Raw genomic sequence first — 13,067 nt, 5'->3', positions numbered from 1 at the left:
TAAGGCCTTTCTGCCACTCAGTTAAATTGATCTCATTCTTCAAAATCGGTATCATTTGGAACAAAAAGAGAAACTTGGGTGGAATATTCATTTTTATCACTGCAATTCTTCCCATGAGGGATAATTGCAACTTTTCCCAATTCCCATTCGTTGCTTCTTGTCCTGCCTTCAGGTGCTTTGGAAAATACCTTGACTCCCTCTTCTTTGTGGCAGCCCCTGAGATATTGGAACACTGCTATCATGTCACCCCTCGTCCATCTCTTCATTAAACTAGACATACCCAATTCCATCAATCTTTCCTTATATGTTTTAGCCTCCAGTCCCCTAATCATCTTTGTTGCTCTTCTCTGTACTCTTTCTAGAGTCTCAACATCTTTTTTACATCATCAGGGCTTAAAAAGGTAGGAAGTGAGGAAGTCCCTTTATAGGTCAGCTAGGGTCTGCGCCCGGCTCTTCGATCTCGTCACCGGACCTAATTGAGTAGATTGTGCTCCGGTGATCCCTTTTTCCTTTTTGCACCACTTATCCATGTGTATGATATCACTAGTCCTCCCTTCGTTGGATTCAGGGTCGGGTGGAGCACCCTCCCTGTCCTCCTGGGTGTTCCCATCATTTTTTTTCTTTTTCTCGCCCAGACCTTTTTCTCTCCCCCCCCCCAATCCACATCTACATAGCTATCATCCCTATGGGTGTCTTTTCTTTCTCCAATGTCTTCTGTTCGGTTACTTTTGTTACTAGGGTGACCCTGTGCATCGTTCTGATCTATCTGGGTCGTTTTTATAAGGTGGGGTGATTCGGCAGTCAGTTCGTCAGCTGCAGCATACTGCTGGCTCATATTTAAGTGATTGTCCACTAGGACTCCGAGATCCCTCTCACAGTTACTACTATTGAGCAAGGTACCCCCTATACTATACCTGTACATTTGGTTTTTCTTGCCTAAATGTAGAACCTTACTTTTTTCACTATTGAATTTCATTTTGTTAGATAGCGCCCAGTGTTCAAGTCTGTCCAGATCCTCCTATATCCTAAGCCTGTCTTCTGGAGTGTTGGCTATTCCTGCCAGCTTGGTGTCATCTGCAAATTTGATGAGTTCCCCATCTATCCCCTCGTCCAAATCATTGACGAAGATGTTGAAGAGCACTGGGCCCAGAACAGAGCCCTGGAGTACCCCACTACACACTTCCCTCCTTGTAGATGTGGTTCTATTGAGGACCGCTCACTGAGTACCACCGGTCAGCCAGATACGGATCCATTTGGTGGTGATGCTGTTTAACCCTCATTTTTTTACTCAGTCATTACAGATAATTCTCAGGGTATTATAGTAATTGGGATAGGAATTCCATTGCTAATTAAGGCAGTTGTAAAGTGCAATGTCAGGTGACCACACTGCTTAATGACCAATCCCAGCAGTGCCCATTGGCATTGTGAAGTGAATCCCAGAGGTTATTAGGCAAGGGCAAACCCTGATCCAAATCATTCCCGGCTTAGTCCCTCTCAGCCCTGAACCTTGGTAAAGTAAAAAAATGCACCTTCTTTTTTATATAATATTTTTAATAGAAAATTTCAATTACATTAGTAAAAGCAAATATAAACTAAATTCAGAGAAAATTAGAGAAAATAAGGAACAAATAAAAAGTCCAAAGAAAGGAAATGTTTTCTTACTTGATTATACTAATAGTATAAATATTTTTAATAACTTATTACCTTCTGTTAAAATACAACAAATGATCTCTTCTTTCCCTATCTCATCTCTTATCTATAGACAGATGTCTAAAGGTGCTTAAAGGTTCATCATTCAGTTCTGATCAGCAAAAACTTATTAAGGGTTACCAGAGATAACAACATAACTATTTTAATCTTGATCAGATAAACTAATTTTATATTCCTTCCTTTTCCATATAATAATCTTGCTCTTTAATTCCTTTAAATAATATCCTCAATTTCTTTTCATTTTTTCTTTGTCTTTTCTCACAAAATCCTTCAAACTTTTAACAGGTCTCTTTTGTAAATCCAAAATAGGAAAATTATCCAAGTCATTCTTTTAGTTTGCTATTTGTATAACCTTTTTAATTATTAAAACATCAGCTGGTTTCATTTGTATATCTAGTATAACATCTTTTTACATATCTTTTTGTAGTCTGTCAATTTTAAATCCACTTTCCTATCAGTCTCAGTTTTGTCTGGTAAAACATGTTCTTCTATAACATCTTTTAAGGACAGTCTGTAATGGCAGATATTCTTAAAATTAATTTCTGAGTCCATTGTTCACAAATATCATTCAATATACCTTTATACTTTAAAATATACAGTTAAAGTATTTTGCTGCATTCTGTATTAGTAATCAAATTTAAATAGTCTCCTTTAATTATAAGCTTTAGTTTCTTTTTGTTCTATCCAGCATTCAACCTTCAAAGTCTTATTTTTTGGGGGGATGGTGGAATTCAAAGCAATGACATTTTCCCATGGGAAGGATTATTATAATTATTGTCAAAATCATATTTCTTATCCATCTGCATTCTTAATTCATTTACCACTTCCCAAAATGAACATTCTATTCACCATTTTGCTGTTTGTTCCAAAACATTTTTTAAAAAGTTTTTAATCTTGTATTTAAAACTTTTGCTAACGATTGAAGGAAGCTCACTTGGTGAGTGCTGTAAAATTTGCCTCTCTGAAGGTTTCTAATAATTGAAGAGCAATTTGATAGTTGTAGAAATGATAAAGAAATGAAGCTTGACAAACTTTGTGTTACTGGCTACATTAGGGGTTGTGAGCTTGATTGAAATCCCTCGACTTTCAGTCACTCAACTCATAAGCTGACTGCAAAAATTGTGGTTTCTGCTGTCTGCTCTAAAGGAGCAGCTGTCTGGATTGCAAATGGGTGATACCATGATCTCTCCTTTTTGTGGAATGGTTTTATCATCTGAAATCCACCCTCTAGCTACTAATCTGACTGCAGTACTATTCCCCAGTCCTTCAGGGATGTCTACTTTGTCATAAGTCCCCACTTGAAGTTTAGGGACTGTACCCTCTTGAACTCCCCCAGCTATCTCCCTTCATTTCTGCCCTTTTGGCTACCCGGTATAGCCTCAGTGCTGGTGGCACAGGAATTGAAATAAAAAGCACTACTATGCTTCAGTACTTTCAGCCAGCTACTGCTGCTTCTGCTGCTACTACCAGATCTCTATTTCAGACCCAATGCTTCTGTAACTTTGACTGGTTATTAAGCAAGGATTACCTGAAGTTATTTATTTTTCATGTATTAGATTTCTACCCTGCCACGTTGTAATCATTCAATCTTTGTTATCTTAATCTAGGGCAGCCAGGATATTTAATGGAAGTACTTCATAATGATGTATCTGTGAATTACTCTAGCATGAGTCTTGCTGCTTAGCAAATATATTTTTGTTTTCTTGTGTTTTGTTTTGTTATAGTTGTGTGATGATCATGAAGTCCTATCTTTTATCAAATATAAAGTATTTGATCCAAAACGTAAGTAAATATTACTTCAAGGAGAACAGCGTCAGTGGATATTAGCCATGATTGGGTGTGCTTATGGTGTTCTCATGGGCAGTTTTTTTTGGGATATTGTTGGATTAAATATGCCTTTAATGTGATAGAAAACAATTTAACTTATTTGCATTTTTAAAAAAATCTTTTGAAAAAAAAACTAGGCAAAAGATTCTGGGCAGAGAAAAATAAAGCAAAACAAAACATTTTAACTCTTATTTTTCCAGCATCAGCTAAAACACTTTCTGGTCTCTTGGAATGGGAATGCAAGACAGATGCAGTGGAAGCTCTTACAGTACTCAATCACTACCAGATAAGAGTGCCTAGTAAGTATCACTGTGAAATAATCTTCACATCATGTTTGCTGAGGATGTTATTGTTTTTTATTAATTAGAGAATGTTGGGCTGGGAAGTATAATTTGCAGAAATTACATTCATAATGCCTTTGGGCCTACTGCATTTTAATCTATTTGGTTGATTAATTGAGTGATTGATTCATTGATGACAATATATATGGTCACCCAACTAATTCCAAGTGACTCCCAGCATCTTACAAAGATAAAACCCCAGTACAAAAACAATATAGAAACAACAACAATCAACCTGCCAATTGACGTGCTCCATATTACTCTTTGGCCCCCAGGCCTCTTGGCAGAACCACGTCTTCAGGGCCTTTCAAAAGAGTGTCAAAGTGGTGACCAACTTTTTTTTTATTGAAAAGTTTTATACAAGTTTTTAACAATATCCCCCCCTAGAATAACCCCCTCCCTCCCTCCCCCCCTCACTTCCCAGAGCTGGTTACAGGGTTACAAATAAACAAGCAAATTTTAAATAAACTTATCCAACTATACAAATAACAAAATCAATAATGTGCTTTAACTCGAATACAAAACAAATTTAAGCAAATTAAAAAAAAATAATATAATAAATTCCAAATTAAAAACTAAAAATTATTCATAATCTAAATAATATTTTTTAATCCCATATCAACTCTAACCCATATTTATTCTACATGTAATTTATCCATCTTCTCCACACTGAGGTGTATATTTCTTTTAAACAACCATTCATCCATAATAAACACAAAATTTTCCCTCCAATATAACCCAAACAACAAACTTAAATTCGATAAACTTGGCTCTTTGCTTTTTTTTCCCCACCCCTAAGTAGATCTATTAATACCCTCCTACTTAAGAAGTTTCAACAAACCATTCATCTTAATCACTAAAATTCTCACCAACAGAGATCATTAGAATTTAAATTCTTTTACACATTTACCCATAATATCTCATAATTATTTTTATACACTTTAAATTAAAAATTTATAATATATATACTCCCAAATATTTAAACTTTTCCACTAAATCAACACCTTCTCTTATTCTTTTTCTTTACATCTACATACTACACAAATCATTCACTATTCCTTTAAAACATATTAAATCAAACTACCAGCTAAATTAACATTTATTGTTCTTTTTCTTTACATCTACATATTACACGAATTATTCACTATTCCTTTAAAATATCTTCTATCTCAAAAAACTACTACAAAAGTTCATCATTTCCTTTTCTTCATTCCAACATCTGCCTTCTGCTGTTCTTTTTCTTTACATCTATAGCAGTGGTTCTCAACCTTTCTAATGCCGCGACCCCATAATACAGTTCCCCATATTGTGGTGACCCCCAACCACTTATTCATCACCGGGTGCCAGGGGCGTGGCCAAAGAAAAAGGGAAAAAATGGCAGACAGCCTTGTTTGGCGACCCCCGTGAAATGGTCGTTCGACCCCAAATGGGGTCCCGACCCACAGGTTGAGAACCACTGATCTATAGGCTGCACGAATCATTCTCGGTTTCTTTAAAAACTCTTCTGTCACAAGAGACTGCTGCAGAGGTTCAGCCTGTATGTCTCCTACATCCAGTAACATAGCACCTTCAACCAGCTGCTCTTCCAACTTTTCTTCTATTATCTCAGGTCGTAAAGATGATGGAGAGCCCGCTTTCAAAACAGAAGTGTAAAAATCTTTCGCCTTTGAAATTGTATTAAGTCTATAATATATCCCTGCATAATTCACCACTATTCCAGCCGGTATCTCCCATCTGAACTGGACCTGTCATTTTTTGAGCTCATCAGCCAAAAAAGCAAAATCCTTTCTTTTTCTAAGAATTTTTGAAGGTATTTCTTTTAAAATTATAACATCTTGAGCTGCAATTTGAAATCTCTGCTTATAAAAAGCCTGTAAAATTTCATTACGAAGTGATCTCCTAGAAAAATAAATAACCATGTCTCGTGGCAAATTCCTCTGCCTCGCAACCCTTGAATTAACCCTAAAAACTTTTTCTGTCTCTCTCAGTATTTCTTCAGGCTCAGCCCCCAAAATGAAAGTTATATCTTTTACCACCACTTGTCTCAAATCCTCTTGCATGTTTTCCTTCATTCCCCTTATTCTTAAAGCAAATTCCATGTCTCTATATTGTAACATAGTAATTTCATCCTGTATTATTTCCACCTTATTTTCTACTTTGTCAATTCGATCTTCCAGTTTTTCAAAATTTTCCACAGCATCATCAATACGATCATCCAGACGATCTATATGACCAACAAACTTTTGAAACGCAAACGCAATATCCTCTCTCAGTTCCCTAATTTTATTTTCAAAAAATTCCTCCATCTCTTCTTTAATCTGTCGTACCATATTTCCCAAGGCATCCTGTAAATCTTTAAGTGTGCATGCTGATGACAATGGAGAAGGTGGTGGTAACTTAAACTTAACTTGCTGAGCTGTCTGCATTACCAGGAAGATCAAGGCTTTAGAAACAACAGAAGCTCTGAGACGCTTTGAAGCCATTTTATTTTTAAGACCACTTATTAAAAAGTCTGCTAAAATCTTATAAAATCAACAAATACCAAAAAAAAGAAAAAAAGAGGGGAAGAAAAAAGACAAAAGCCCCCTTAAAAGAAAAAAAAGATTCTTGCATTTTATATAAATACAAAATCTGTTACATTGTTTCAAATAGAAGTTCCAGTCCTTTCACTCAAAGAATCAACATCTCAGCGCCATTTTTCACCACTCTTAATTGAAAAAAGGAGAAGATAAATTCTTTTCCAGAGTTAAAGTCTCGAAATAATCACCATTTTAATCTCTCCTAGTCAGCTCTGTCTGCTTTAAATTTTACTCACAAATTCATTTTAAGCGCAGATGTGGAAGCAGCGTCTAGCTTTGCCCTGGAGAAAAATCAGGGCAAAGGCATCCTGGAATGTGGAGAACACCTCAGACTCCGTGGGAGCTCTCACCCTCCAACCACCAAAAAAAAGCTTTGGGGTCTCGGGGAGCTCTACCACTATCTGAGGAAAGCTCACCTCCTCCCCTTCACCTGGGGAGAGAGGTTCCAAGCCGCGAGACAGCTGTTGCTCGCTGTCTCAGCTGGCTTTGACACATCCCAGGGCGGACGGCTGAAAAAAGCCGCCATCGGCGCAGCTGTTGCCACCAGAAGTCAAAGTGGTGACCAACTTTATCTCCCCAAGGATGATGTTACAGAGCCACCACAGAGAAGGCTATTTTTGGTCCTGCTAGATGGACCTTCTTGGGAGAGGACAGTAATTTTTTTACATTACGGTCAGAGGTTTTCTCTATGTGTTTATATTTGAAAAACAGTGCTACAAATCCTCAGCATACCTGAAAAGCTGTCTTTTAAAATAGTTAAGAAAGCATGTTAAATATTCAGTAGCTAGAGAAGTTTGCTTTAGCAATTATGATAATGATACTATTTGTTTTAGCAATTATAATAAAACAATGTTGTGAATTATTTTAATAATTATATAAGTGCGTTAGAAACACACACATACTTGCATAGTGTTTGTGTTAGATAAATATATATAGAATTGTAACTGTTAAGATAGTATTATCAACAGTGATAAAGATGCTTATACCTACAGTAGTGGCCAAAATTGTGGAAACCTTTTGGGAAAAGTGTACAGTAGAAATGCCACCTTTGGTTAAGTTTCTACCAATTTTTCTTCTAATTTCTTTATAACTGTAGCCTTGTTCACTTAATAATACTATTTTACATCACTTTCTGGGCGACCAGTCAACTCTTTGCACCATTACTTTAATTTTATTACATTTTACAAGCTTACTAAATGAAAGAACACAAAAAAACCCAACCAACTTGATAGCGATCACATAACACACTGACAAATGTCCTACTCTCCGCTTCAATACATGACATCAATAACTGAATCCTACTGTGATCTGATTGGCTCATTGCCAAAACAAGATGACACCAACTAGATTGGCTCTCTAAACACTCATGCTCATTGCCTACAATCAGATGAAGGAAAGCTACTTGATATCAACCTAAGCAAGTTGTGCTTCCTTTTTCTGGTTATTTAGCTATAACTTTTCATAGAATACAGTACAGTTAATTGAACAAACTTTGTTGCATTACATTCTTTCCATTGATATATAATTATATGGTACTACTAAAAAAAGTGGTATTATTAGCCATCAAACCTCAAAAATACACTTTTTCCAAAATGTTTCCACAATTTTGGCCACTACTATCATTAAAGCAGAGGCAAACAACAAATTTTGCTCCTATGTAGTAAAGGATTAGGTTGACTGAGAAAGAATAATCTCCTAGTTCTGTGATATAGTCCAGTAATTTTCAAACTGGTGATGTAAATGGCAAATTAATTTCTGTTCCCCCACCCCAGAAAAAAAATTAATTGGATTAGTGTTCAGCAGAAAGTAGATATACTATTTATTTTTACTAATTCCATGTTGGTCTATATATCAAACAAATCAGAGTTAGAATCTTGCAATTTATAAAATACAATCTTTTAATTAGAAATAAACAATCCAGTTTTCTTGAAAGAGCTAATTATTAGCTGACCAGGCAGAGCAGGAACAAGTACTGCCAATGATTCTCTTTGCCTGTGTAAGGTATCAGACTGCCTGCTGCGCTTGCTTTCAGTTGTGTTTGGGCGAGCCAGCATGTCTAGGTAGTGATTTAGCTTTGATATACAAGCTGTGACTTCCTTCTGATTTTCTCACAAACCACTAAGGAATTGTGACCCACTGTTTAAACCTAAGACATTGCCTATTTCGAAGACTTAAAATTTAGAAAAAAACTGATCTATCCCATGCAACTGTCCTAACAGCAGTTGTGGTTTTATTTCCAAACTAAAATACTGTATTTTCCCAGCAAGAAGATACTGCATTTTGAATGTTGTATTCATGTGATATTTCTGTGAGAGAAATGTAATTGTCAGGAAATGCAGGTATATTGCTCTCTATGGAGTAAAAAAAAAAATGCCATATTTCTATAAAACTATGTTTATAGAAAATTAGCTCACAGTAGTTTGCTCTTTTCCATCTCAATTTGTATCACTTGTAGTTAAAAAATATATAATCTTAATCAAGCATGCTGTTTTAAAGAGTAAAACTTTTTTTTCTAACTCTTGAGTTTCCTTTTGCATTTTACAGATGGCTCTAACCCATATACCTTGAAGCTTTGCTTCTCTACTTCTTCCCATCTGTAGACAAAAGACGGCATGCTATGGACTCCTTTTGCCTTTATTTACAAACCTGAGATGATACGTTGTTCATTGATACTAAAATATTTACCCAGTTTCCTTGTTTCAGTTTAACTGGTTTATTTGTTTTGTAATACATTAATGTGTTTAAATGCCAAATGTTTCCTTTTTTCTTCCAAAAAAATAGATATATCTGTGTATAATATAGTGCATATTAACCCATTTAACTGTTAACTACCAGGTTTGATTGCCTTGGTAGTAGTGTGTGCATATCAATTGGATACGGATCTAGATTTTAAATCAGTTTTCCATATCACAGTAACATTACCATTTCATTTACAGTGGTTATTTTTCATTTTGGTATAAATGCAAAAAGGATAATTATTTTAGGATATTAGTTGTAAAATTCATGGTTACTGTTAGTAATTATAAATTGTATATGTTACAACAATTCTAAGGCAAAATTACATGTACAAATTCTTTCCAAATTACATATACTGATTTTTAGTAATGTAATATATGATTTTTAAAAAGGAATTTCACGAGAAAAAAATAATACCTTTTTGCAGAATGGAAGGAAACTTATTTTTAAAAATTGCCTTTTCAGAATTATTTTCATTTATATTAGCATGATGTCCTTTATTGCTAATCCTGGCCTGGAAACTATTGCAAAATAAAAATAAACACTCAAGTCGCAATAATAGGTTTTCTGTTTTCTTCACTTTAAGCATCTTGTTATAAAATGAAACCAGTAATGATTAGAGGTGATTTTAGGGAAATGGGTGAATAGGACTTTTCAACTTGCTTCTACAGTCCAATCTAATATTCCATTATTGTTTTGGCTAAACAGCTGATTTGCACCCTGTTGATATTGTACTGCATGCCCTCCAAAACAGCCACTAAGAGGGAAGTATATTATTTTAGGGATATCAAACATTCTTCATATGAGAACCTGTTTAGACATCCCCTGGTCAAAAAGGAACAAAAGTCTACAACATATGCAAGTTTGTGCAAATTGTGCTCAGAGAAAGAAAGGAAAGGAAATCAATACATTTTTCTTATATTTATAATCATATTTAAATGGACTGTTGTAGTTTAACAACATTAAGGGGTCACATGTGCCCCTTTATGAGTGGTTCTGACTCACCTGATTAATGAAAATAAGTATGAAACTTGCATTCTACAAAATAAAGTAGGAGCTCCTACCTTAAACTGCTTCTGAGCGTTTGAGAAAGAAAAGTAGCTGTTTATTACAGTCTCATTCTTAAGAACTGGGCCCATCTGTCCAGGAAAGAAGACAAAAGTAAGCTGGTATACAAAGCATTAGGGCAAATGCTTACCTGCAATACCTGTATCTGCTATATCTTTTTCTGCTTTCAGGTTTTACTGTTAGATGTTAAGTTTGTGCTCCTGCACAAAGCATAGCCTCTGTCTCTACTTGGGGAATTTCTGTGCTCCCAAAATGATAGTAAAAATAATAAGACCAATATTCCATACACAGCTTATTAAAGGCAGAGATTGGTAAGTAACCTGTAAGATTGGTAAGTAAGTTTTCTGAAGGTGAATCAAATAACACTGATGAGAGCAAACTGAAGGCTATTTGTAGCCAAAATCAACTACAGTAGTTCCTTTAAAAAAATGGCTTATTTGGTAGACTGCTTTACTGTTCAGTGTGGGGGGGGAGGGAGAGTGATGCACATACACACCCATATACACTACAATTTGTTTTTTGGGTCAAAGGTGGGTACAGGTTATATCTTGTTTCAAATATTTACGCCTTTTGTGGTCTTGTGATAGCTAGGTTAGATAAGGGAATAAAATCCATATAATTTTTCTACCACTTGATTATAAAATGCAATTTAATTGTGGCTTTCAAAGGTCAATAAAGCTGCAGTTATATACATGTTTACATGGAAATGAGGCCAAATCAGTAATAGGGCTGTGTGCTCTTCCATCCAACCACCTCCCTTCCATGCTGCTGCTTTAAACCATTGACCAAGTCAATGGTTTTAAAGTAATTGGGTTCATATTAATGCAAAGTCTGAAGCACAGCTTACTAATCATTATCAATGTACAACATACTGACTAAATGTGCAGAGAACTTAAAATAATTACTTTGCCTTGGACAATTATATGCAGTATCACTTCATGCAGAAGACACATTGAAATTAGTGGACTGGCTCCCAAACAAATTTGTACCAATACATTATCAGTCTTAATGTCGGGTGTATAAACGAAGCAGTGTATGTTTAACTTAGGGCAGTGATGGCGAACCTTTTAGAGACTGAGTGCCCAAACTGCAACCCAAAACCCAGTTAATGCATCATTGGGTGCTGGGTGGGTGTGGCCCATTGGGTGGGTGTGGCCCATTGGGTGGGCATGGCTCGGTGGTAACAGCAGACTGGGTGGGACTAAAAAGTTCAATCAATTCCAACTTTGCAAGATTTTTTTTTTCCCCGCAAGAAGTTGAAATTGACTGATTGATTGAACCTTTTTTTCTTTTTGTACACGGCGGCAGAGGCCTAAAGCAAAAAGATTTTATAAAACCCAGCTGAAGGCCTAGGACTGGGATGACAGCGCGTGTGCCCACAGAGAGGGCTCTGAGTGCTGCCTTTGGCACCCGTGCCATAGGTTCGCCACCATTGACTTAGGGTCATTTATTTATTTAAAAATATTATATAGCCACTCGCTCACTCTCATTCACTCTGGGCAATTTCAAAAATACAAACCCAATATACAAACAATAAAATCAATAACCCCCACCTCCCTATTAAGCAACCTTTTTTTATACAGGGGCCATCTTTCTTTGACAGAAATGTTTTTTATGTTGTAAACATAACTAGTTCAGCTAAAGATCTAATAACTGAATTGTTAGTTGCAACTTAGTTGGTATTTTTGTCGTTCATAGTCTTATATTGTTAAAATAGGTTGATTCAGGAATCAAATGAGATAACTGTATTAGTGCTGTCAGTCAAGCAAATGCTTACATACAGGACCATTTCCCAATTTTAATTCCAGCAGATGCCAAAGAGAGGGATTTGAAGGGTTGTGTAGAAAAAGCTGGCGCTCTAGTCCAAGGAGATCCTGTAACCATCAGAGGGAACATTTTGAAATAAATACTTATTGCCTGCAGATATTTTGTACAATATAAATTACAGGGAATCATCTTACTGTGAATGTTCACTCTATGAACACTTAGCCCAAACAGTAATCTGAAGGGTGCCTGTATACAACTTTGTAAAAGTTATGTGATAAAAGTGAATTTGATTATTCTTTTTAAATGTTTCAAATCACTTTTTCTGGGGTTTTTTGTGCTTGTCTTTATATTACTTTTTTGGTTTTTAACTGTAAGCCACCCAGAATTGCAGCAATGAGATGGGCAGTTATATAAATTTTGTAAATAAGTGAAATCACTTTATCAAATGTTTTGCGAGCACTACTTTACCATATGAAAATTAAGGATTTTGTCAAATCTACCCATCCAAGGAAACCATTGGAATAGTTGTTCATTTGATGTATAGTATTTTTGGCTCAACTTTATAGGAGCATTGATACAAGCCAATAATCAAAACATTTAAAACCGTTTTTTATTTTGATGTAGATATCTCCTGTTCAATTCTTAATTTTCTTATGTGTCTGCTGTTATAATTATTTCTATCATTGCTGAACAATATCTTTTAAATGCATTGGTTTGAAAGAAGGAAAAGCAACTTTGCTTTTTTAAACCTTCATAATGAAAATGGATAATGCATATATAGCTCACCTAAACATGTCCATGTTATAACATTATTGTGAAATGACATCCTTGTTGCCTGGTTAAGTTCCCTTAATATCAGTGCTCTTCTTTGAAAAGCTGTGACATGGAATCCACCTACTCCCTGAAGATGGTATTTGTGCTACTGGGAAGAAGGTATTGTAATTTTTAATGTATTCACTGCAAGGTAAAAATCCAAACATATCTTCTCAGTTTAAATAACTTGGGATCTGAGGTGTCTGTTGGGTTGCATGCAATTTAC

General features: G+C 35.6%; 1 protein-coding gene across 1 annotated transcript in view; it reads left to right on the top strand.

The window, feature by feature from the left end:
* Nucleotides 1–9,752, top strand: part of HNRNPLL (heterogeneous nuclear ribonucleoprotein L like) — a 34,818-nt gene extending 25,066 nt beyond the window's left edge. Inside the window, exons 11-13 of the mRNA XM_039320886.1 lie at nt 3,435–3,492; nt 3,738–3,836; nt 9,002–9,752. Of these exons, the coding sequence (XP_039176820.1) occupies nt 3,435–3,492; nt 3,738–3,836; nt 9,002–9,057 (213 nt within the window). The 3' untranslated portion in view covers nt 9,058–9,752. The remainder of the gene's footprint in view (nt 1–3,434; nt 3,493–3,737; nt 3,837–9,001) is intronic.
* The last annotated feature ends 3,315 nt before the right edge of the window (nt 9,753–13,067 follow it).

Source organism: Crotalus tigris, unplaced genomic scaffold (assembly GCF_016545835.1).
Source record: "Crotalus tigris isolate CLP2741 ecotype Arizona unplaced genomic scaffold, ASM1654583v1 scf7180000023713.2527936, whole genome shotgun sequence".
Lineage (NCBI taxonomy): Eukaryota > Metazoa > Chordata > Lepidosauria > Squamata > Viperidae > Crotalus > Crotalus tigris.
The sequence above is the reverse complement of the archived record's forward strand: the minus strand, read 5'-3'. Positions and strand labels throughout refer to the sequence as shown.